Source organism: Heptranchias perlo, chromosome 22 (assembly GCF_035084215.1).
Source record: "Heptranchias perlo isolate sHepPer1 chromosome 22, sHepPer1.hap1, whole genome shotgun sequence".
NCBI classification, from domain to species: domain Eukaryota; kingdom Metazoa; phylum Chordata; class Chondrichthyes; order Hexanchiformes; family Hexanchidae; genus Heptranchias; species Heptranchias perlo.
In genome coordinates this window covers 51195270-51221930 of record NC_090346.1, presented here as the reverse complement: position 1 = coordinate 51221930, position 26661 = coordinate 51195270, and the positions used below count along the sequence as shown (strand labels likewise).

The window sequence follows — 26661 nt, the reverse complement described above, 5'->3', positions numbered from 1 at the left end:
ACTATCCTTGAAGCGTCAGGATACTGATCAGGAATGTGAAGCCCCTCCAGAACATCACTCCTTCCATCCATCACCCCTTCCAATACACCACTCCTTCCATCACTCCTTCCAATACACCACCCGCTCCATCACTCCTTCCAATACACCACTCCTTCCATCACTCCTTCCAATACACCACCCGTTCCATCACCCCTTCCAATACACCACCCGCTCCATCACTCCTTCCAATACACCACTCCTTCCATCACCCCTTCCAATACACCACTCCTTCCATCACTCCTTCCAATACACCACTCCTTCCATCACCCCTTCCAATACACCACTCCTTCCATCACTCCTTCCAATACACCACTCCTTCCATCACTCCTTCCAATACACCACCCGTTCCATCACTCCTTCCAATACACCACTCCTTCCATCACTCCTTCCAATACACCACTCCTTCCATCACTCCTTCCAATACACCACTCCTTCCATCACTCCTTCCAATACACCACCCCTTCCATTACACTACCTTTCCAATACAGCACCCCTTCCATTACACTACCTTTCCATTACACCGCCCCTTCCATTACACTACCTTTCCAATACAGCACCCCTTCCATTACACTACCTTTCCAATACAGCACCCCTTCCATTACACTACCTTTCCATTACACCACCCCTTCCATTACACTACCTTTCCAATACAGCACCCCTTCCATTACACTACCTTTCCATTACACCACCCCTTCCATTACACTACCTTTCCAATACAGCACCCCTTCCATTACACTACCTTTCCATTACACCACCCCTTCCATTACACTACCTTTCCAATACACCACTCCTTCCATTACACTACCTTTCCAATACAGCACCCCTTCCATTACACTACCTTTCCATTACACCACTCCTTCCATCACTCCTTCCATTACACCACTCCTTCCATCACCCCTTCCATTACACCACTCCTTCCATCACCCTTTCCATTACACCGCCCCTTCCATTACACTACCTTTCCAATACAGCACCCCTTTGAGATCAGGATCAGACTCAGCTGTGATTGGGTATCCAATCTCAAGATCTCACTCTCTTGTTTTTCTGATTTGGAACAGCAGCTCTCCATGGGAGTTGGATATGGACCAGTCCAGCAATGCCCGTTTGGAAACTAAGCTGCTTTCCCAAACTCCTTGGGGCATCTTTTGATGGATGGGTCAGGATGACATTAACCCTGAGTTTAGACATTTCCATGAGATGGAACCTCCCACCAATTCAAGGAATTGACCAGAAAGTGTCATATAACTAGAGAGAAAAATAAAATGGCCCACCTTGTGCTGTCACTTTAATATTCCCAGCTGTGTTAACCTCCTGGATGTCAACACTCGCAATTTGACACAAGCACTAGTTTAAGAAGGCAAGGTACTGTAGCCATACTAAGGAAGACAGAATTGGGTCCAGATCAATTAATTCCTACTGAATGTGATCTGTTTAAATGAGGCACATGAGAGCTGCTTCAAAAAGCATTAAACAGCTTGGAGTGTGGTTTGAAATGGATATCCATTTTTTTACAGCAACATTTATTAAAGAAAAGCCTGTGGGGAGAATCAGTGCTAACTTCAACCAGATGTCCATCAGCTGCACTTGAGGAGGGAGCTTACAGTCCTGTAGCTACACTCCAAGCCGCATTCATCTCACATCTTCCTCCTCTCATTTTCAGCCAAGGGAAGAAATTTAAAGTAGAACAGGAATGTTTAGGATAATGCAGAGTGTACAGGTCAGCATAGAATGGGAATGTTTAGGATAATGCGGAGTGTACAGATCAGCATAGGATGGGAATGTTTAGGATAATGCGGAGTGTACAGATCAGCATAGAATGGGAATGTTTAGGATAATGCAGAGTGTACAGGTCAGCATAGAATGGGAATGTTTAGGATAATGCAGAGTGTACAGGTCAGCATAGAATGGGAATGTTTAGGATAATGCAGAGTGTACAGATCAGCATAGAATGGGAATGTTTAGGATAATGCAGAGTGTACAGGTCAGCATAGAATGGGAATGTTTAGGATAATGCAGAGTGTACAGGTCAGCATAGAATGGGAATGTTTAGGATAATGCAGAGTGTACAGGTCAGCATAGAATGGGAATGTTTAGGATAATGCGGAGTGTACAGGTCAGCATAGAATGGGAATGTTTAGGATAATGCGGAGTGTACAGGTCAGCATAGAATGGGAATGTTTAGGATAATGCAGAGTGTACAGATCAGCATAGAATGGGAATGTTTAGGATAATGCAGAGTGTACAGGTCAGCATAGAATGGGAATGTTTAGGATAATGCGGAGTGTACAGGTCAGCATAGAATGGGAATGTTTAGGATAATGCGGAGTGTACAGGTCAGCATAGAATGGGAATGTTTAGGATAATGCAGAGTGTACAGGTCAGCATAGAATGGGAATGTTTAGGATAATGCGGAGTGTACAGGTCAGCATAGAATGGGAATGTTTAGGATAATGCGGAGTGTACAGGTCAGCATAGAATGGGAATGTTTAGGATAATGCAGAGTGTACAGGTCAGCATAGAATGGGAATGTTTAGGATAATGCGGAGTGTACAGGTCAGCATAGAATGGGAATGTTTAGGATAATGCAGAGTGTACAGGTCAGCATAGAATGGGAATGTTTAGGATAATGCGGAGTGTACAGGTCAGCATAGAATGGGAATGTTTAGGATAATGCGGAGTGTACAGGTCAGCATAGGATGGGAATGTTTAGGATAATGCAGAGTGTACAGGTCAGCATAGGATGGGAATGTTTAGGATAATGCAGAGTGTACAGGTCAGCATAGGATGGGAATGTTTAGGATAATGCAGAGTGTACAGGTCAGCATAGGATGGGAATGTTTAGGATAATGCGGAGTGTACAGGTCAGCATAGGATGGGAATGTTTAGGATAATGCGGAGTGTACAGGTCAGCATAGGATGGGAATGTTTAGGATAATGCAGAGTGTACAGGTCAGCATAGAATGGGAATGTTTAGGATAATGCGGAGTGTACAGGTCAGCATAGAATGGGAATGTTTAGGATAATGCAGAGTGTACAGGTCAGCATAGGATGGGAATGTTTAGGTTTATGCAGAGTGTAGAAGGGCTTTGCTGATCTCATTGGTATCACTAGATCTACTTTCCCAGAGATCTGTGGTCAGCATTAGTAACACAGCAGGAATGTGCTCAGATGACGGGGGAGTTTTAACCCCCAAGGACGGGTGGGTTGGGGGCAGGTCGAAAGGTAAAAATTTCAAGATTCTAAAACCCGACTCCAACCGACCTCCAACGTGCCCACCTCTGGTTCTAACGGAGGCTTGTTTGGGTGTGTTCGAGTAACCTGCTCGGCGGAGGCGGGTCGCTCATTACCATATGCTAATAAGGCTCATATGAAGAGATATCAACAGGGGTTTGAAATTAACGCCTCCAGCACGGGTTCCTGGGACTCGGGAAACTCGTTAGTGGAAGGGAGGCGAGAATGGGCAGCACCTCAGGGGGATGTTTAAACTTCTGATTCCCCGATATGAATAAAGGCTCAGTGCTCACAGCTGCGTTCTCAGTTCCCTCTGCAAACGTTTTGCTGAGAGTTCTTGTGGTGAGTACATGTTGCAGAAGTTTGGAGGCTTTCACAAGGACAAAATCAGGCTGGGGCACCATGGATGCCTTCGCTTGGAATTCGGACAAGGAAGACCATCCATGGCAGCTGTGGTGGGAGCTGGAGGTGCACGAGAGAGGAAAGCAGAGTGGAGAACAGCAGAGAGGAGAGCAGAGTGGAGAACAGCAGAGAGGAGAGCAGAGAGGAGAGCAGAGTGGAGGAGAGCAGAGAGGAGAGCAGAGTGGAGAACAGCAGAGAGGAGAGCAGAGTGGAGAACAGCAGAGAGGAGAGCAGAGTGGAGAACAGCAGAGAGGAGAGCAGAGTGGAGGAGAGCAGAGAGGAGAGCAGAATGGAGAACAGCAGAGAGGAGAGCAGAATGGAGAACAGCAGAGAGGAGAATAGCAGAGAGGAGAGCCACGGATGGGCCGAGGTTGCAGGAGGCACTACCCACGTAAGAGGGTCTACAGACGGAGGCTCAGCTTCCTTGACCTCTCTGAAGAGCAATGCCTACGCAGGCTCAGATTGAGCTGGCATGTGATCGCAGACAGCTACAGCCTCCTTCATGAAAAGCTGCTCCCTGCTGGACGTGGTGGCCACACATTGCCCGTCGTTGTCAAAATCACCACTGCCCTCAATTTCTTTGCCTCTGGCTCTGTCCCAGGCACCACCAAAGACATTTCCAGGGTCTCTCAGTCGACTGCATATAAATGTATGAGGCAGGTAACGGGTGGGTCGTTTACCAGGGCGTCCACTCATGTCAACTTTCCCCACGACGACGATAGCCAGAATGAACGGGTAGTTGGATTTGCGTCTCTGGCTCTCTTCCCACAGGTACAGGATGCCATCAATTGCACACACGTGGCAATCTGAGACCATCTCATGGACCAGGAGTTTTTATCAACCGCAAGGGATTTCACTCCATCAATGCACAGCTGATGTGCAATCACAAGAAAAGATTCACGCAGGTGAGCGTCAGATTCCCAGGGAGCTGTCATGATGCCTTTATACTGCGGCAGTCCAACATTCCAGACCTCTTCCTACCAGGAGACGGACTTAAGGGCTGGCTCGAAGGAGACAGGGGCCACCCCCTTCAAACTTGACTCATGACACCTGTGTGGAATCCCACCAATGAGACACAAGAGCGCTACAACGAGAGCCACATGACCACCAGATGCGTCATCGAGCAAGATGTGATTCAGGTGCCTGGATGGGTCAGGAGGCGCCCTTCAGTACTCGCCGGTGAGGGTGGCCACAACCACAGTGGTTTGCTGCGTCCTGCTCAACATTGCGCAGCAGAGAGGATTAAAGGTAGAGGACGACCGAGGAGCTATTCAATCATCTTCTGATGAAGAGACCATTGAAGGAGAGGAGGAGCAATATGAAGATAGGGCACTCATTGCCAGACCAGCTGCATTCATTGCTGCTTGGGATGCCAGGGATTCCCTCATCTCTCGAAGGTTCAGTTCGTTTTTCAGGCTGGAAACAATAAAAAATGAATTCCTCCCCCCACCTCCCCCTTTGCACAAAACAGTCCTTTAACCAGGCATTCACCCATTGCACACCTGCCCAATGGGTCCCGTCATTTATTGACATTCATCGTGAAGCAAATGAAAGGTTGAGTTGGCTCTTGGGACGCAATAATGGGCAAGTCCGGCATGGACCTGTTGGGCCGAATGGCCTGTTTCTGTGCTGTACATTATATGTATGCAAGACATGGAAGCGATGCTAATCAATAAATTTTATGTGCCAATATAAATAAAGGAAACTTCACAACATAACATTTCTTCAAATACCCATGTACTTACTCTTGGTGAACTACAATTTCTTGAACTTACGTATCCTATCGCTTCTACGTGGTGCGTCCCCTGTGGCTCCAGCAGAGGTGGAGACAGGCTGCTCAGATCCCTGCCCTGACTGCTGAGATGCTTTTGGCCTCCAACCTCTGGGTTTTGGAACCCGTGAGGACCCGCCAATGACTGCTCCACCTGCACCTGTGCAGGGTCAGACACAACCATTGGGAGAGGAGGCAGAATGTCGGGTACTGGTTGAGGGGGAGGGGGGAAACGGGTGAGATGTGGGAGCGCTTTGAGTGGAGTTCCCACTTCCACGTCCCCTTTCGCCATCATCCCTCTCCTGGGACCACATCACTCCCACTACTCTGCTGGAGAGCAGCTTGGTGCAGATCAGTGACACCTTGTAAGACCACGGATAAGATATCTGTCTTCCTGTTGAAGGAGGCAGACGTCTCCTGAATGGCCGTGGTCATGGCCTGCAGAGACTCATTTGAGAACCGTGCTTGGAGCTCCATGGAGGCGGCCACTCTCTCCATTGCAGACATTCTCGCTCTTACCTGTGACATCAATCCCCTAGTGTTGGAGTTGGACTCCTCCATCCTCTCCGCTATTGTGGAGAGTGTGCGTGGCACATTTTCCAGTACCTCATAAAGTTGCTGTTGTACCTCATTCTCAACGATGGCCCCCGGGGTTCAGCATCTGTGTCCAGCTAAGCAGAGCTTGGAGATGAGTGCACCCTCCAACACAGACTCTCCACAGCTGCCCCTGCCATCAGTGTCTGCTTGTGCTCACTTGTGAATTGTGAATCACCAAGTGACAACCCAACTATCTGGATCTTACATCTCAACTGTTTCCCCCCTTCCCCTCAACCAGTCGCCGATCAGGCTCCACTGAATTGCCAGTATTTGCGCTGGTGCATGGCTGTATGTCCTGTGACGGTGCACCCTCAGAAGGAACGAGCTCCTCTGAGGAACCAACGTCAGGCATGTCCACAGACTGTTGCTCTACATGTGAAGGCAAAGGAAACGGATATGAATTAGTCCTGGCAAAGTAACAATCTTGCCAATCAGCGTACTCAGGCTTCTCATAGTTCAGTCATTGATGAGATAAAGTGAACATGTGTATCAGAGATATTTTTAATTCTGTCACCAGGTATCTGCGAGTTCCCAGTCTCTCCATTTCCGATTATCAGGGACCCAGAGGTGCCACTTATCTCCATGGCATCCTCCTCTGCATCAGTGAGCAGCACAATTTGTGGCAGGCCACCTCCAGTCCTCTCTGTCTCCCTATCGTTTTGCACTCTCTTCATCTACAAGGGGTGAAAGAACAGACCTGTGAGCAACTGAAGGTCACCTATTCATCTGATGGATGCAGTGCATTGGGTGAGGCTGACTATCAAACAGGTGCATCAGGATTGTGGTGAGTGGCAGTGGTGGATGGATACATGGGGAGGTGAGGAAGTGGATAAAAAGTGAACCATTGGTGCTCTTGAAACTTAAGTGGGTGTGAGGAGTGATGTGATGGGGTACGCTTGACAAGACAGAGTGAGAGGGGGGTGGAGTGGGTGAATCAGCAACTGTACACACTTTTCCTAGCCTGCTTAGGTCATGAAACCACTTCCTGCACTGCACCCAAGAATGAGATACAATACTCCTGCTGCTCAACTCCTCAGCCACCTCCAACCATGCCTTCTTGGTAAGAACAACAAATTTCTTCCTCCATTTGCTGGGGAAAATTATCTCCCTCCTGCTCCTGACTGCACCCATTACTAACTCAAGAGAAGCATCGTTAAATCTTGATGCTGCCCTTGCTCGTTCATAATCCATCATCAATAACTCTCACCGTCTCCTTCCAAAACCTCTTAGCTCCTCCAAATTGCATTGGCCCTTTAAATAGCGGAGTTTAGATCGCATCACGCCCGCTGTCGCAGCCTGGGCTCACGAAACCCGGAAGGAAAATTATAACCAGGCAGCCTTGTTGAAATTGGACATTCCAAACCACTAAATTTTATTCCAGGTTTCGCGCACGCAATTCTCCCCTCCCCCGCACAGAACCCGCCTCTACACTAATATCCAGGCCGATCTCTCACAACATAGCAGTAATTTAAGCATCAAAGGGTAGGACACTGGGGAAGAAGAGGGAAACACAGTTATATGACATAAAAAGGGCTGAATAACACATCAACGCTGTAGAGTGTCTCTGTGGGGTGTGATTGGTGGGTGACTGTCTCTCTGGGGGTGTGATTGGTGGGTGAGTGTCTCTGTGGGGTGTGATTGGTGGGTGGGTGAGTGTCTCTGTGGGGCTGTGATTGGTGGGTGACTGTCTCTGTGGGGGTGTGATTGGTGGGTGAGTGTCTCTGTGGGGCTGTGATTGGTGGGTGACTGTCTCTGTGGGGGTGTGATTGGTGGGTGAGTGTCACTGTAGGGTGTGATTGGTGGGTGGGTGAGTGTCTCTGTGGGGGTGTGATTGGTGGGTGAGTGTCACTGTAGGGTGTGATTGGTGGGTGGGTGAGTGTCTCTGTGGGGCTGTGATTGGTGGGTGAGTGTCTCTGTGGGGGTGTGATTGGTGGGTGAGTGTCTCTCTGGGGGTGTGATTGGTGGGTGAGTGTCTCTCTGGGGGTGTGATTGGTGGGTGAGTGTCTCTCTGGGGGTGTGATTGGTGGGTGAGTGTCTCTGTGGGGCTGTGATTGGTGGGTGAGTGTCTCTGTGGGGGTGTGATTGGTGGGTGAGTGTCTCTCTGGGGGTGTGATTGGTGGGTGAGTGTCTCTCTGGGGGTGTGATTGGTGGGTGAGTGTCTCTCTGGGGGTGTGATTGGTGGGTGAGTGTCTCTGTGGGGTGTGATTGGTGGGTGGGTGAGTGTCTCTCTGGGCATGGGATTGCTGATTCTGCAAGAATCCCTGTATATTTGACTCCTACTGTGTGCTGATTTAGCTGATCTGAGCTCATAGAGAAGTAGGGATGCAACAGCTAGAATTTACTCCCCCACCCCCTTGGGTTATGGTGGGGAAAATTCAACCACGGTCTCTGCTCCTTGTGACTATCCATTGGACATTGAGTGAGGACAGGATTGGGTATAGCTGTGATGCTTTCCACCGACCAATAATCCATTGAAACTCCGGGGCTGAAATTCTCCATGGGTTCCACCATATCTCTGGGGGAAAATGGAAGAGCCCCACGGAAACAAGGGGGACAGTAATAGGAATTACCCGATCTCCTGTGTCAGGTTAATGTGCAGCAAGTGAGGAGAGAGGCTTTGCTTTAACCTGTTGCTGCAAGGATTGCAGCCACAAGCAGAGGAAAGTGATACAAAAGCCAGTTGTGCCAGCCCCTTTCTGCAGATGTCAGTGCAATTTGTGCAGCTGAGGGTTAGGGCTGCTGGAGTCTTGCTGACATCTTCTCACGTCTCATTAAATTGCTACACAGTACAAAGATAAAATTGCTGGGGCTGTCACTGAGGCACAAAAGAATCGTTCACAAGGAAATCTACAATGTGGTCATTTGTACGGGTGCAAAAAAACATTGTACAGTATGTGTTCAAAGTGATGCGTCACAAGTAGGCCACTGCTGCTATTTAATTAAAGCTGCCTCACCGGATCCCTGCAGTTAATAAATTTCAAAACCTTATGGTTGATTGGAGCCTGCAGCATCTTACTGAGCCAGAGTCTGCCTGTTTCCACGTGTTTCTATCCTCTAGTACATTAATTGTCCCATTAATGTTTGTCCATCTAGTACTCCAACCCTCCCATTGAAGCCTATCCTTCGAGTACCCTAACTCTCCAATCCAAACCAGTTCCTCGCAGACCCTAGCTCTCCCATCCAAGGCCATTCCTCTAGTACCCTAACTCTTTCATACTAGCTCATCTCTCTAGGAACCTGTCTCCAATCAAAGCTTGTCCCTCTGGTACCCCAACTCTCCCATCCAAGCCCGTCCCTCTAGTACGCTAACACTCCCATCAAAGCTTGTCCCTCTAGTACCTGAAACCTCCCACTGAAGCCCATCCCTCTAACACCCCAACTCTTCCCCCAAGCCCATCCCTCTAGTACCCTGTTTCCCCATCAAAATTCATATTCTCTGGATTAGCAGTCCTGTAATATAAATACTGCACTACCGTACCCTCTGATCAGATGCAGTGCACAGAATTATGGGGCATGGATGTAGTTGAAGACTCCCACTCCTTGTTAAAGCCTCCCTCTTTCCTGTGAGATTAGTCTCAATAAATAAGAATGAGAGGGTGGGGTGTGACGATGTCGGGAATAGAAAGTCAACATTGCTTGTTCAATATTGCAACGTAATGTTCGCAGCGAGGGATGCTTCCCTTCAAGGTGCTGCCCTTCATTTCTTCCGGTCTACAGAAAGTTCTGAGAGGAAAAATAAAGAAATATTTTTGCTCCTTATCTGCTGAATGTGCCTTGCTCATGCTGAGATCAGTTGTAGGCTGCTAACTGCTGCCCCTATTGAGATCAGCTGACTCAGCATAGACCAAGAATTGAACCTGGGTGCTCCTGGGCCTGACAGTGTGAGGGAGGTGGATCTCAAGATAATTATGGATGAGGAAGGTCATGCAAGAAGATTTGAGTACAGGAGCAAGGATGTCTTACTGCGGTTATACAGGGCCTTGGTGAGACCACACCTGGAGTATTATGTGTAGTTTTGGTCTCCTTACCTAAGAAAGGATGTACTTGCCATGGAGGGAGTGCAGCGAAGGTTCACCAGACTGATTCCTGGGATGTCAGGACTGTCGTATGAGGAGAGATTGGGTCGACTCGGCCTGTATTCACTCGAGTTTAGAAGAATGAGAGGGGATCTCATTGAAACATATAAAATTCTGACAGGGCTCGACAGACTGGATGCAGGGAGGACGTTTCCCCTGGCTGGGGTGTCCAGAACGAGGGGTCACAGTCTCAGGATACGGGGTCGGACATTTAGGACTGAGATGAGGAGAAATTTCTTCACTCAGAGGATGGTGAACCTGTGGAATTCTCTACCACAGAAGGCAGTGGAGGCCAAGTCACTGAATATAATTAAGAAGGACCTAGATAGATTTCTAGACACAAAATGCATCAAGGGGTATGGGGAGAGAGCGGGAATATGGTATTGAGATAGAGGATCAGCCATGATCATATTGAATGGTGGAGCAGGCTCGAAGGGCCGAATGACCTACTCCTGCTCCTATTTTCTATGTTTCTATGTCATTCAGCCCTTTTGAGATCCTAACACCCCTCTCCCCTCCCTCCTCTCCCCCATGTATCCAATTGTTTCTTAAATTATTCCAGGGTTTTTGCCTCCGCTCCTCTATCTGGAAGTTTATTCCACAGGTTTATCACTCTTTACGTGAAGAAGAATTTCCTGACATCGTTCCTAAAAATACCCTTGTCTAGTTTGAACCTGTGGCCTCGGGTTCCAATCCAACAGTTTAATTTAAAGTAATATTCTGGGTTAACTTTTTCTATGCCCATAACAATTTTAGATTTACCACATGCAGTAGAGATGATCAATAACACAAGGTGCTGGCCAGAGTTACTCTGATAGTTCAAATACCTGATGAACACATGACTACAGCACTTAGTTGTACTGTGCCTCTGTGACTCATGGCTCCATACTTGCCTTCACTGTTGCAATTCCCAATTAGTTTTTCCAATTATTCTTGACAAAATTAAAGAAAGTCTCACAGGATCTTGACAACTACATAGAAGGCACTGCACAAACCCCAAAATAAGTCAATCAAATGCCAAGCCTACTAACAGCATCACTGGGCACACTGTGAAGGTGCATGGTGTTATGCAACATACAGCCAGAGGGAAAGCTACACAAAGATAGGATTTTAATGATGTGGCTCCAATAAATCAGCAAGGAAAGGAGAAGAGAGCTGGTTCATTCATATTAACTGTCTTTAAAAAAAAACGATCTTCAAGTTCTTTGAACACAATTATCTTATTTGAAGCAAAATATTCAGTGAGGAATGTCAAATCCAGACACCCTCATTTATTCTATTTTCTTGGAATCAAATTGGTAAGAGAGAGAGTTGAATGTGTTTTTTATCTTATGCAGTGATACATTCAAAAGTGAGGCAGGAAGTTGGTGGGCGTCGAGATGTTTGGGGGCCGCGGACTGTTGCTCCACCTCGCTGCCAGGAGAAAATATAATTAGAGCAACAAGTGCTTTGAATGCATTCCGTTCGTGAAACAGTGATTTGTCTGTTCCTGACGTAGAACTAATTATGTGTTATTCTGCACAGCAGGTACCAAATACACAGGGGAAACTCTAGCTTTTTTGGCTGGGTGTATCAGTTAACAGAGCACAGACCAGGATTTGAACCTGGGATCTTTGACCTTTCAAGAAGGGACCCAATGAGCCACAATCACAGACCTCCGCTTATCCAGGCTCCTGAGAGCTTAGTCAGGTTGTTATTAATTCTAAATAGTACAGACTACCATGATAGGGATACTCCAGACATAGACCACTACTGCAGCCATGAGTGTGCCACAGCCCAGAGATCAGAGTGTTTACAGGGAACCTCTCGAATGTTTTAATTATTCTACCCTCTTGATCACCGTCGGCTTTCATTAAAATGCGTGAGAGGATAGACTGGCCTGGGGCACATTGTGACAACGTGTTAACACAATGGTAAATGTAGGTTTCATTCTGATGACGATGACGGAGGGACAAAGAAAATATGAGGGCAGGTTAAACTGGGCTACATCTGTGGGCCTTTAGCAGCCTGTTCAAGAGCAGAACGGATAAAGACCTGATAACAGACCAGTGCTCACCCTCTTGGTCAGGGTAGAAAAGACAGGAAGAAAATAACTGTGTACCCATCTCAGAAAAAGAATTAACATCAGTACCAAGGCCTGTGTCCAAATTAATATAATACTTGCATTTATTAAACAAATCTCAAAGTACTTAAAATACAATTTGAAGACACTCAAATTGTATTATTTTGAAGTGCTGTGACAGTTGTTACATTGGCAAAATGGCAGCCATTTTGCACCAGGACCACCTGGCAACCAGCAATGAGTTGGATGGCTGCTCAATCTATATTTGGTGGTATTGGCTGAGGAGTACATTGGCCAAAACACTGGGAGAACTCCTTGCTTTTCTTCCATAGGATCTTTAACATCTACCTGAACCAATGGAAGATTTAGGTATAACGTCTCATCTGAAGGACAGCATGCTTGGCATGTACCACTTTCTCAGTACTTCATTGCAGTGTTATGTCCAAGCCTGTGTGTCCATCTCACTGTAAAAGTCCATATTAGTACTCACAGCTTCACTGTAAAAGTCCGTGTTAATACTCACAGCTTCACTGTAAAAGTCCGTGTTAATACTCACAGCTTCACTGTAAAAGTCCGTGTTAATACTCACAGCTGTGAACTTATAAGAGTGGATAATAATATTTATGGCTGTGTGCCTGTGGCAAAAATGGGGCAAAATTAATTTTTGCCTAAGCTGAATTTTTTTAAAACTTATAATCATTGTGTAATCCTAAATTCAGCATAATTCTTAATTTTAAATCGAGATTGATAGATTTTTGTTTACCAAAGGTATTAAGGGATTTGGGGCTAAGGCGGGTATATGGAGTTAGGTCACAGATCAACCATGATCTCATTGAATGACGGAACAGGCTCGAGGGGCTAAATGGCCTATTCCTGTTCCTATTCCTATGTTCCTATAAGGGGTAAGTCTCAAGGCTGCAGTTTTTCTTAACAGTGAGCCTGCAGCCTAGAATAATTCTGGACACAACATTGACTCGAAAGTCAATGAGTTTTTTACAGAGAGTTGTGATGATCTGGAATGCATTGCATGTGAGGGCGGTGGAAGCAGATTCAATAATAACTTTCAAAAGGGAATTGGATAAATACTTGAAGGGGAAAAATTTACAGGGCTATGGGGAAAGAGCAGAGAAATGGGACTAATTAGATTGCTCTTTCAGAGAGCCGGCACAGGCACGATGGGCCGAATAGCCTCCTTCTGTGCTGTAACATACTATGAGTTAATGAGTATGGTCATTATCTACAGTCTCAAATATTTTGTGGTATTGTGAGAAGGTGGACCCTTGTGACAACAGATACTCCAGGATGCCCTTCTTCCAGCTGCACAAGGGCAGACACACAGTTTTAAAAATCTCAGCCACAAAGAATAGGGTCTCACATTATATCATCATAGTAACTTTGATTGACAGCTCAGTGGGCAGAGACCTTAACTGAGTGTCTCAAGGAGTCAGCGTTCTGAAGTAGACAGTTTTTCCCTCAGTAGGAAGGCCATTCTGCCGATCATGCCAGTGCTGATGCTAGCTCTTCAACTGGAGCTTTCTACTCCAATCCCATTTCCCTAGCCTTTCCCCATATCTTTTCATATTCTCTTTTCAAATACATATCGAATTCCCTTTTAAATCACGTTACACTCTCTGCCTCAATCGCTCTGTGTGATAAAGAATTCCCTGTTCTAATAATCCTCTATGTAAAAACATAGGGCACAATTCTAAAAGGAGTAATGGAACAGAGAGATCTGGGGGTATACATGCACAAATTGTTGAAGGTGGCAGGACAGGTTGAGAAAGCGATTAAAAAAGCATACGGGATCCTGGGCTTTATAAATAGAGGCATAGAGAAACAAAAGTATGGAGGTCATGATGAACCTTTATAAAACACTGTTTCGGCCACAGCTGGAGTATTGTGTCCAATTCTGGGCACCGCACTTTAGGAAAGATGTGAAGGCCTTAGAAAGGGTGCAGAAGAGATTTACTAGAATGATTCCAGGGATGAGGGACTTTAGTTACGTGGATAGACTGGAGAAGCTGGAGTTGTTCTCCTTGGAATAGAGATGGTTAAGAGGAGATTTGATAGAGGTATTCAAAATCATGAAGGGTCCAGATAGGGTAGATAGAGAGAAACTGTTCCCATTGGCAGAAGGGTCAAGAACCAGAAGACACAGATTTAAGGTGATTGGCAAAAGAATGAAAGGTGACATGAGGGAAAACTTTTTTACACAGCGAGTGGTTAGGATCTGGAATGCACTGCCCGAGGGGGTGGTGGAGGCAGATTCAATCATGGCCTTCAAAAGGGAATTGGATAAGTACTTGAAGGGAAAAAATTTGCAGGGCTACGGGGAAGGGAACTGGATTGTTGCTGCATAGACTCTGGTTCGATGGGCCGAATGGCCTCCTTCCACGCTGTAATCTTTCTATGATTCTATTTCTTCTCACTTCCCCTTTATTCTTCTTGTGATAATCCTCAGTCCGTGTACCCTTCTTACTGATGTCACTATTCTCACCAATCTTCAGTGAACTTCACCAATCAACTGAATTATTTTGTTTATCCTTTCATCCTGTGTGCAATCACCCAAATACATGTGTTTGTTTTACATCTATTTCCACAACTTCTAGATCTTCCAACTGGCCCTTATTGCTAATTTGATAACTCTTAAAAATAAACAGCCTCTCTCTAGTTGGCTAAATGATTTGGTCCCAAGTCGCTATAAACAGCCATTCTTGCACTGACCACTAGGAACTGTGATGGAAGAGCTCTGAAGGTGACTCATTCTTCATTTTCACTCTCTCCTGTTGAAAGGGCCTGACCTCTATCCAGTGCCTGACCTCTATCCAGTGCCTGACCTCTATCCAGTGCCTTTCTCAACAGTGAGGCTGAATCAGTGTGTGTGGAATCATGGACACAAGTCCTTCATCTGCATGATAGAGTATGTTATAGCACTAAACCCCTGCATTACTTCCCCCAAAACTCTTTAAAAAACAAATTACAATTGTCTGGGCCTCATAGACATGGGCTGTTATCAAATTTATGTAACACCTGAGGATTCAAGCTTCCCTCCTGCCTCCAGACAACTGAAGGGAATCTGAGATCAACTAATGAACGAGCAGGTGTCGACACCCTGGTAGCCTCCTAAACACCCCTAGGGCCACACTCTGCATAAACCCAGTGTCAAACAAACCCATTGCCCCATCCTCCTTCTCGACCCAAACCACTTACAGTAGGACCTTTCTCCAAGTCTAAAATCAAACAGGACAAGGCATTTAAGAAACCAGTTTATGTAGATGGGAAACATCTGCTTTCACATGTATGGATGTGTAAAGAGTCCAGTCGCTCAAGTGCACGGAAGTTTTTTTCGCACACAATTGAAAACCACACATTTTCTGCCCCATATTTGATTATCAAAATTGCTGGATGGCCATTGAAATTGGACTGAGAATTAGTGGCGACCCTGCCTGGCCAAGGAATGACCTTGGGCCATTAACTAGCACCATAACCTAATACACAGAGTGGTGCATGTATCTACAAGAACCATGTAACCCGGAATCAAACACATGTTTTGTATTGCACCTCAACAGGAAAGTGTAGAAATTCCCTATATCTCAAAATAAATAAATACAGGTAAAGAGTGCTGGGTTTTGTCAAGTCTGGTCAATGGTTCAGATGTCTTTGCCTGTTTCTTTTGTACTTTCTTACCTTTTTTGAAGTGAATCTTTCTTGTCCGCTGAGCCCAAACTCTGAAAGACAAATGAAAGAAACCCTGGTCACACACAGCCCAATAGATACATTGGGGTCAATTTTAAATCAAGCAGCCTGGTGCTTATCAACTCCCATTGGAATATAGAGCGGATCAGATTATAGGCAGGTGGGAACTCACGTCTGTAGGCTGTTCTGTCCAGCCAAGTTTCCAACACAGGCCTCAGCCCAGTAGCAGGATCACTACCTCAAACAAATAGATTAGCATAGTTTTTAAACAATATCCTATTAAGTACCTAGCTACTGGGGTGTAGACTCTCTAATAATGATAGGGTCTTATGGTTTCAGACATAGATAAATCAAGTTCACAACAACAAATTGCCTTCAATGACTTTATTAGCAGCAATGCCAAATATAGAAAGAGTATTTACCTCAGTATGTAGAACAGAAGTACAATGGCTTCAGCATGCTGTCTTCTTAAGCCTGTTCTAACAAGTTATGGCTATCTAGTTGTATTTATACCTGATTTGCTTCTCATATTTGTGAACTATCCTTGTTCAATACTGACCACAGGATATCTGTGCCTTGCTCTGACTATGACCCCAAGGTTACTTGTTACCAGATAGAGATGCCATTTCCTTGTTTCACTTCTCCATACAAACACTGTCTATTGATATATCCTCCTTCTATACAACTGTAACAAACATGAACAAGGATGTTAGCTTCTTATAAGATACACCTACAGACATTACCCAACTTACTAATGTTGACATTCTGACTCTAAAACTACAAAAAGGTCAAACTGGTACAGATGTTCAATAACTCTCCATTGTGAGTAAAAAGTGCAACAGTACAACAGCATACTGGCAAACCCAACGGAATCTCATCAGCCTACTGTGCTATTGTGATTCTACTGGCAACAGTATAACTAACAGGAGAAGGCCTTTGACAGAATATCCCACACGTACATGATGGACGTGCTCTCCAAAATGGGGTTTGGGGAGGGAATCCGCAATTGGATCCAACTGCTCCACACAAACATCAGTAGCGCCGTTTCAATCAACGGGTGGGAATCAGAAAGCTTCCCGATCAAATCTGGAGTCAGGCAGGGCTGTCCTCTCTCCTTCGTCTTGTTTGTGTGCTGCACCGAGTCCATCAGGAAGGATGCGGGCATAAGAGGGGTGACGATCCCAGGCAGCGGAGGCACTCAGGTCAAGGCCTCCCTGTACATGGACGACGTCGCCGTCTTTTGTTCGGATCAGCTGTCGGTCCGCAGATTGATGAGCATCTGCAACCAGTTCGAACTGGCCTCAGGGGCCAGGGTAAATCGCACCAAGAGCGAGGCCATGTTCTTTGGGAACTGGACCGACCGATCCTTTGTCCCCTTCACCGTCAGGTCGGATTACCTGAAGGTGCTGGGGGTCTGGTTCGGGGGGGCCGGGGCATGCACCAAAAACTGGAAGGAGCGTATTTCCAAGGTGAGGCAGAAACTGGGACTTTGGGATCGACGATCCCTCTCGATCGTGGGCAAAAACCTGGTCATCAGGTGCGAGGTGCTCTCGGTGTTGCTGTACTTGGCACAGATCTGGCCCATACCTCGCTCCTGCGCCGTGACAGTCACCCGAGTCATCTTCCACTTTATCTGGAGATCAAAAATGGACCGTGTCCGCAGGGACATGATGTACAAATCTCCAGAGAAAGGGGGGAAAGGCGTGCCCAACGTGGCCCTCATCCTGATGGCCACTTTCGTGTGCAGCTGCATCAAGCTTTGCGTGGACCCTTGGTACGCAAACACAAAGTGTCACTACGTGCTGAGGTTCTACCTATCCCCGGTGTTGAGAAGGATGGGCCTGGCCACGCTGCCATGGAACACTCCGTCCAGTTGGACCGTTCCTCCCCACCTGTCCCTCGTCGAAAAGTTTGTGCAGAAAAACACTTTCGACCACAAGGCGATCAGTAAGTGATCCGCACATAACATCCTCGAGACCCTGAGGGAAAAGGAGATGGTGGATCCTGTCAGTTGGTTCCCCGAGCAGACTGTCAATGTCATTTGGCAGAATGCCTCATCGCCAGAACTTTCAAACAAGCACCAAGACCTAGCTTGGCTGGTGGTGAGAAGGGCCCTTCCCGTCAGATCCTTCATGTACTCCCAGACTCTGAGCCCCACCGCACACTGTCCCCGAGGAGGTTGCAGTGGAGACGAGACTGTCACCCATCTCCTTCTGGAATGTGCCTTTGCAAAGAAGGTCTGGAGAGAGATGCAGTGGTATCTGTCCCGGTTCGTCCCGAGCAGTTCCGTAACACAGGACTCTGTGCTCTACGGGCTGTTCCCGGGGACACACACTGAGACAGACATCAACTGCTGCTGGAAGACCATTAACTCGGTGAAAGACACCCTTTGGTCTGCCTGAAACCTGCTGGTCTTCCAGTGCACGGAGTTGTCCTCGACCGAGTGTTGCAGACTGGCACATTCCAAGGTCCAGGACTACGTGCTCAGGGACGCACTGAGGATGGGTGCGGCCGCCGCAAAGTCTCTGTGGGGAAAGGAAACCATTTAGAGCCTTCCCGCCATTGTATACCGAGGGGCTGCAATCAGGGAAACCCCCCTCGGGCAGAATGTAAAATTCAAATTGATGTAATGTACCTGTAATGAATCTGTAATCAATAATCTGTATTGAGTGTAATGCAATGAGGCACCCTAGAGTGTGATGAACTGTAATTATGTCCAATGTGTTCATTGAACTGTGCTTGATGTAATCTGCAAATTGTATAATCTGTATTGTGTACATTTGGAATGTGATATGACAACTGTATTGTATGTATTGCTGCAAATTTTATGAATAAAGTATATTTTAATGAAAAAAAAGGGGCTGGAATCAGGGAAAAACCCCTTGGGCAGAATGTAAAATAACAAATGAATGTAATGAAATGTAATGTACCTGCAATGAATCTGTAATCAATAAGCTGTATTGATTGTAATGAAATGAGGCACCCTAGACTGTCATGAACTGTAATTATCATGTACGATGTGTAACTGTATTGTTTGAAAAATATTTGAACTGTACTTTATGTATCTTGCAAATTGTATAATCTGTATTGTCTACGTTTTAAATGTCACATGGCAACTGTACTGTATATATTGTTACAAATTTTATGAATAAAGTATATTTTTGACAAAAACAGAATAACTAAATGGACAATTATTGCTGCTTGAAATTAACAATTTATCCTCCTTTTATGTTGGAATATGCCCATAAATGTACTCTCTTGTTCTTCCAATATCTTTACTGTGTTCAAATAAAGACTCATCGCACTGTCTCCCACCCCAGGATCTTGAAAGTGTGGAAGGTCTCACCTCTTCCCTTTCTCCTACAATACAATCACCCGATCATGGGCCTTACCTTCTATCCTACTCTTTTCACCTTACTGGTTCCCTGCACAATGGGGTTGAACCCTTCCTCTTGACTTCCTAATAAAAGAAAACTCTTAAATTTAACAAAATAGACACATTTATGAACAGTGGTTTTTACAAACTACAGCACTGTAAAAAGATAAACAGAAATATAACCAAGCCCTTCATCCATAGCTCGCAACAAGGATTTTTTCCTCTACAAAAAGGCATCCTTGTGAAAGAGGAGGCCTGATTCTGCACTCCCACCCTCCCAGTGGGGAGCCATGTCCACAGGGAATGTAGGGGGAGAATGAAGACTGCAATTCCGTAGGCCTATCTCTGAGCTGTGCTCTCTTCAAACATGGGATCACGGAAACAACCCGAGCTTAGTCACAATTTCAGCAGGTAACAGCAGGCTTTGCATCTCGCATGTGTGTACGGGTGTGTGCGTGCATGGGTGTATGCGTGTGTGTGTGTGCGTGTGCGTGTGCGTGTGCGTGTGTGTATGGGTGTGTGCGTCCGTCTAGGCGTGAGTGTAGGTGTGCATGCGTGTATAGGCATGCGTTCATTTGTATGGGTGTGTGTGCCTGTACGCGTATGGGTGCATGTGTGCGTGCGCGTGTATGGATGTGTGCGCGTCTGTGCGTGTATGTGCATGTGTGTGTATGTGTGTGCGGGTGTATGGATGTGTGCATGTATGGGGGGGTGCATGTATGGGGGGTGCGTGTATGGGGGGTGCGTGTATGGGGGTGCGTGTATGGGGGTGCGTGTATGGGGGTGCATGTATGAGGGGGTGCGTGTATGGGGGGGTGCGTGTATGGGGGTGCGTGTATGGGGGTGCGTGTATGGGGGTGCGTGTATGGGGGGGTGCGTGTATGGGGGGGTGCGTGTATGGGGGTGCATGTATGAGGGTGTGCGTGTATGGGGGGGTGCGTGTATGGGGGTGCGTGTATGGGGGGGTGCGTGTATGGGGGGGTGCGTGTATGGGGGTGCGTGTATGGGGGTGCGTGTATGGGGGGTGAGTGTACGGGGGTGCGTGTATGGGGGGGTGCGTGTATGGGGGGTGCGTGTATGGGGGGGTGCGTGTATGGGGGGGTGCGTGTATGGGGGGTGAGTGTACGGGGGTGCGTGTATGGGGGGGTGCGTGTATGGGGCTGCAGGTGTATGTGTGTGTACGTGTGTGTGCACATGTGTGTGTGCCTGTGTGTGCATGTTCATGCTTCCGTGTGTGTGTCTGTGCGTGCACGTGATATGTTCCTTGCAATTTGATAACCGCTGACACTCACGGTCGAGGCTCATACATGAAAAATGGCAACTTGAGCAAGGTGCCCGAGGGGGGGTGACTGACACATGTCGAACCTTATTCCAGTCAGGAGTTTACACATTCAGCAGAGGAGGGGTGCAAACTTGCAAAAAATAAACCGATACTTCTCCTATTGTCACTTTTTAGTGGAAGTGCATCAGATGCTAGTTAATGATTTCATTGTAAAACACCATCTGAAACATTACTCCTTCCAGCACCTGCATTTCTAACATCCAGTTTCACTAATTTCCAGAAGGAATTATTTTTGGCAGATGCTGTATGACACACTGGAAGATTGAAATGAAAATGCAGCAATCAAAGGTTTAATAGTGCTAAGCATTGAGTGAGGGTTTCTCTAGAATCTGCAGTAATCTATTCAGTGGGAAAATAAAACCAGTCACAGAAATATTGAGATCTATAACAGGAAAATCTGTTCTCAACCAATGCTTTTAAAAATCCAAATCAGATGGAATTTGATTATTGCTTTCTAAAACAAACCACCCTTACATACACACACACACATAGACACACACACACACATAGACACACACACATAGACACACACACACACAGACACACACACACACACACACACACATAGACACACACACACACATAGACACACACACACACATAGACACAGATATAGACACACAAACTCAGATACACATACAGAAACATAGACACATTGATAGATACACACACAATACAGATGTGCACGTACACACACAGTTCCAGATGCATAGATACACGCAGACACACAGTTGTGTTTTCAAGCAGGCACACGGTCGCACATCAACACACACAGTTGTGCACAAAGGCACACATACCTTTACACAACTTTAGGCGGCAATAAATCGTATCACTGATGAGTAAAATCTTCTACAGTCCTACAGTTGCTAACCTCTATCGTCTCACATTTCCTACTTTTAGTGTAGTGACTGACAGTCCCTGGTTCAGTGAAGAGCTGTCACCTGCCATGAACTGCTCATTCCGCACAACACAGCACAGCATGCTTGCACTGCGCATTCCCAGGGCGAGCTCGACAATTCAGTTTTTCTGTTGTACTTTAAATTGTGTTGCCAGGCAATAAGCTTGGCTACCTCCTGGCAGCAACAAGAGGGCCAGAATACTAATCAGTGTAATTCTATCCTATCAGCCTCCACTGTGTCAGGTCGTGTGAGAGCTCCCACTCATTCAAAGCAAATTGTTCATTCTCCCTTTCTGACTTTCTCTCACTCTTCACCCCTCCCCCTTACTTTACACAATGGGTCACTTTAAGAAAGTGTAGGACAAGAAAAGAACACTGACCCATCGCACTCACTCCTTCCACAGCCCATGTACAATCTACCCACCCATTTAATCTCCTTCCAAAGCCCATGTGGAAGAACATTTAGGGAACAGTGATCGTAGTGTCATAAGGTTTAGAACAGCTATGGAAAAGGACATGGATCACTCTAAAGTAAAAACACTCAATTGGAGGAGGGCCAATTTCAGTGGGATGAGAACTGATCTGGCCCGGGTAAATTGGAATCAAAGATTGGCAGGCAGAACTGTAATTAAACAATGGCTGGCCTTTTAAGAGGAGATGGTTCGGGTACAGTCTAGGCCCATTCCCAGGCGGGAGAAAGGTAGAGCAACTAAAGGTAAGGCAACTATTCATTCCTGTCTGGCGCAAAAATAAAACAGGAAAGGTGGCTCAACCGTGGCTTACAAAAGAAATTAGGGATAGTATTAGATCCAAAGAGGAGACATATAAAATTGCCAGAAAAAGCGGCAAGCCTGAGGATTGGGAGCAGTTTAGAATTCAGCAAAGGAGGACAAAGAGATTGATTAAGAGGGGAAAAATAGAGTATGAGAGTAAACTAGCAGGGAACATAAAAACTGACTGTAAAAGCTTCTATAAATATGTCAAGAGAAAAAGATTAGTGAAGACAAATGTAGGTCCCTTACAGTCAGAAATGAGGGAAATTATAATGGGGAACAAAGAAATGGCAGAACAATTAAACACACACTTTGGTTCTGTCCTCACAAAGGAGGACACAAATAACCTCCCGGAAATGTTGGGGAACCGAGGGTCCAGTGAGAGGGAGGAACTGAAGGAAATCAGTATTAGTAAAAAAATAGTGCTAGGGAAATTAATGAGGCTAAAGGCTGACAAATCCCCAGGGCCTGATAATCTACATCCCAGAGTACGAAAGGAAGTGGCCCTGGAAATAGTGGATGCATTGGTGATCATCTTCCAAAATTCTATAGACTCTGGAACAGTTCCTACAGATTGGAGGGTGGCAAATGTAACCCCACTATTTAAAAAAGGAGGGAGAGAAAAAACAGGGAATTACAGGCCAGTTAGCCGAACATCAGTAGTGGGGAAAATGCTGGAGTCTATTCTAAAGGATGTGATAACAGAACACTTGGAAGGCATTAACGGGATTGGACAAAGTCAGCATAGGTTTATGAAAGGGAAATCATGCTTAACAAATCTACTGGAGTTTTTTGAGGATGTAACCAGTAGAATAGATAGGGGAGAACCAGTGGATGTGGTGTATTTAGGTTTTCAGAAGGCTTTTGATAAGGTCCCACACAAGAGGTTAGTGTGCAAAACTAAAGCACATGGGATTGGGGGGAATATACTGGCATGGATTGAGAATTGGTTGACAGACAGGAAACAGAGAGTAGGAATAAACGGGTCTTTTTCCGGGTGGCAGGCAGTGACTAGTGGGGTACCACAGGGATCAGTGCTTGGGCCCCAGCTATTCACAATATATATCAATGATTTGGATGAGGGAACTAAATGTAACATTTCCAAGTTTGCAGATGACACAAAGCTGGGGTGGAATGTGAGCTGTGAGGAGGATGCAAAGAGGCTCCAATGTGATTTAGACAAGTTGGGTGAGTGGGCAAGAACATGGCAGATGCAGTATAACGTGGATAAATGTGAGGTTATCCACTTTGGTTGTAAAAACAGTAAGACAGATTATTATCTGAATGGTGATTGATTGGGAAAAGGGGATGTGCAACGAGACCTGGGTGTCCTTGTACACCAGTCACTGAAAGCGAGCATTCAGGTGCAGCAAGCAGTTAGGAAGGCGAATGGTATGTTGGCTTTCATTGCAAGAGGATTTGAGTACAGGAACAGGGATGTCTTACTGCAGTTGTACAGGGCCTTGGTGAGACCACATCTGGTGTATTGTGTGCAGTTTTAGTCTCCTTATCTGAGGAAGGATGTCCTTGCCATGGAGGGAGTGCAACGAAGGTTTACCAGACTGATTCCTGGGATGGCAGGACTGACGTATAAGGAGAGATTGGGTCGACTAGGCCTATATTCATTAGAGTTTAGAAGAATGAGAGGTGATCTCATCGAAACATATAAAATTCTAACAAGACTAGACAGACTAGATGCAAGGAGGATGTTCCTGATGGCTGGGGAGTCCAGAACCAGGGGTCACAGTCTCAGGATACGGGGTATGCCATTTAGAACCGAGATTAGGAGAAATTTCTTCACTCAGAGGGTGATGAACCTGTGGAATTCTCTACCACAGAAGGCAGTGGAGGCCAAGTCATTAGATGTATTCAAGAATGAGATAGATACATTTCTTAATGCTAAAGGGATATGGGGAAAAAGCGGGAACAGGGTACTGAGTTAGACGATCAGCCATGATTATTTTGAATGGCAGAGCATGCCCAAATGCCGAATGGCCTACTCTTGCTCCTATTTTCTATGATTCTATGAAAGCCAGAGCTCCCTGGATGACAAAATAGATAGAGAGTAAGATGAAGCAGAAAAAAGGGGCATATGACAGATATCAGGTTGATAAAACGCAAGTGAGAACCAGGCTGAATATAGAAAGTTCAGAGGGGAAATGAAAAAGGATATAAGAGGGGCAAAGACAGAGTATGAGAATGGACTGGTGGCAAACATAAAGGGGAATCCAAAAGTCTTCTATGGGCATGTAAACAGTAAATGGGCAGTAAGAGGAGGGTTGGGGCCGATCGGACACCAAAAAGGAGATCTACTCATGGAGGCAGAGGGGATGGCCGAGGTACTAAATGAGTACTTTGCATCTGTTTTTACCAAGGAAGAAGATGCTGCCAAGGTCTCAGTAAAGGAAGATATAGTTGAGATACTGGATGGGCTAAAAATTGATAAAGAGGAGGTACTAGAAAGGCTAGCTGTACTTAAAGTAGATAAGTCACCCAGTCTGGCTGGGATGCATCCTAGGTTGCTGAGGGAAGTAAGGGTGGAAATTGCGGAGGTGCTGGCCATAATCTTCCAAACATCCATAGATACGGGGGTAGTGCCAGAGGACTGGAGAATTGCAAATGTTACACCTTTGTTCAAAAAAAGGGTGTAAGGATAAACCCAGCAACTACAGGCCAGTCAGCTTAACCTCAGTGGTGGGGAAACTTTTACAAACGATAATCCAGGACAGAATTAACAGTCACTTGGACAAGTGTGGATTGATTAGGGAAAGCCAGCACGGATTTGTTAAAGGCAAATCGTGTTTAACCAACTTGATAGAGATTTTTGATGAGGTAACAGAGACGGTAAATGTGGGCAATGCGGTTGATGTGGTGTATATGGACTTTCAAAAGGTGTTTGATAAAGTGCCACATAATAGGCTTGTCATCAAGATTGAAGCCCATGGAATAAAGGAGGCAGCAACATGGATACAGAATTGGTTAAGTAACAGGAAGCAGAGAGTGGTATGAACGGTTGTTTTTCAGACTGGAGGGAGGTATACAGTGGTGTTCCCCAGGGGTCGGTGCTGGGACCATTGCTTTTCTTGATATATATTAATGCCTTGGACTTGGGGGTACAGGGCACAATTTCAAAATTTGCAGTTGACACAAAACTTGAAAGTGTAGTGAACAGTGAGGAGGATAGTGATGAGACTTCAAGAGGATATAAACAGGCTGGTGGCATGGACGGACACATGGCAGATGAAATTTAACGCAGAAAAATGCGAAGTGATACATTTCGGTTGGAAGAACAAGAGGCAATATGAACAAAAGGGCACAATTCTAAAAGGGGTAGAGGAACAGAGAGATCTGGGGTATATGTGCACAAATCGTTGAAGGTGGGAGGGCAGGTTGAGAAAGTGGTTAACAAAGCATACAGGATCCTGGGCTTTATAAATAGAGGCATAGAGTACAAAAGCAAGGAAGTCATGATGAACCTTTATAAAACACTGGTTCGGCCACAACTGGAGTATTGTGTCCCATTCTGGGCACCGTACTTTAGGAAAGATGTGAAGGCCTTAGAGAGGGTGCAGAAAAGATTTACTAGAATGATTCCAGGGATGAGGGACTTCAGTTGCGTGGATAGACTGGAGAACTGGGGTTGCTCTCCTTGGAACAGAGAAGATTGAGAGGAGATTTGATAGAAGTATTTAAAATCATGAAGGGTCTAGACAGAGTAGATAGAGAAAAACTGTTCCCATTGGCGAAATGGTCAGGACGGGATAACATAAGGTGATTGGCAAAAGAACCAAAGGTGACATGAGGAAAAACTTTTTTACACAGCGAGTGGTTAGGATCTGGAATGCACTGCCCAAGGGGGTGGTGGAGGCAGATTCAATCATGGCTTTCAAAAGGGAACTGGATAAGTACTTGAAAGGAAAAAATTTGCAGGGCTACGGGGATAGAATGGGGGAGTGGGACTAGCTGGATTGCTCTTGCATAGAGCCGGCACGGACTCATAGAAACATAGAAGATAGGAGGAAGAGTAGGCCATTCGGCCCTTCGGGCCTGCTCCGCCATTCAAAATTATCACGGCTGATCGTCTAACACAGTACCCTGTTCCCGCTTTTTCCCCATATCCCTTGATCCCTTTAGCATTAAGAAATATATCTATCTCCTTCTTGAATACATCTAATGACTTGGCCTCCACTGCCTTCTGTGGTAGAGAATTCCACAGGTTCATCACCCTCTGAGTGAAGACATTTCTCCTCATCTCGGTTCTAAATGGCATACCCCGTATCCTGAGACTGTGACCCCTGGTTCTGGACTCCCCAGCCATCGGGAACATCCTCCCTGCATCTAGTCTGTCTGGTCTTGTTAGAATTTTATATGTTTCGATGAGATCACCTCTCATTCTTC

General features: G+C 46.0%; 1 protein-coding gene across 4 annotated transcripts in view; it reads right to left on the bottom strand.

The window, feature by feature from the left end:
• Window positions 1-26661, bottom strand: part of ankfn1b (ankyrin repeat and fibronectin type III domain containing 1b) — an 834116-nt gene that overhangs the window by 289031 nt on the left and 518424 nt on the right. For 3 of the 4 annotated variants that reach the window (XM_068003637.1, XM_068003639.1, XM_068003638.1), the window contains one exon: window positions 15866-15906. In XM_068003637.1, coding sequence (XP_067859738.1) covers window positions 15866-15906 — 41 coding nt within the window. Of the gene's footprint in view, window positions 1-15865; window positions 15907-21463; window positions 21500-26661 lie in introns of those variants that run through there. The other variant, XM_068003640.1, reaches the window with a different exon arrangement.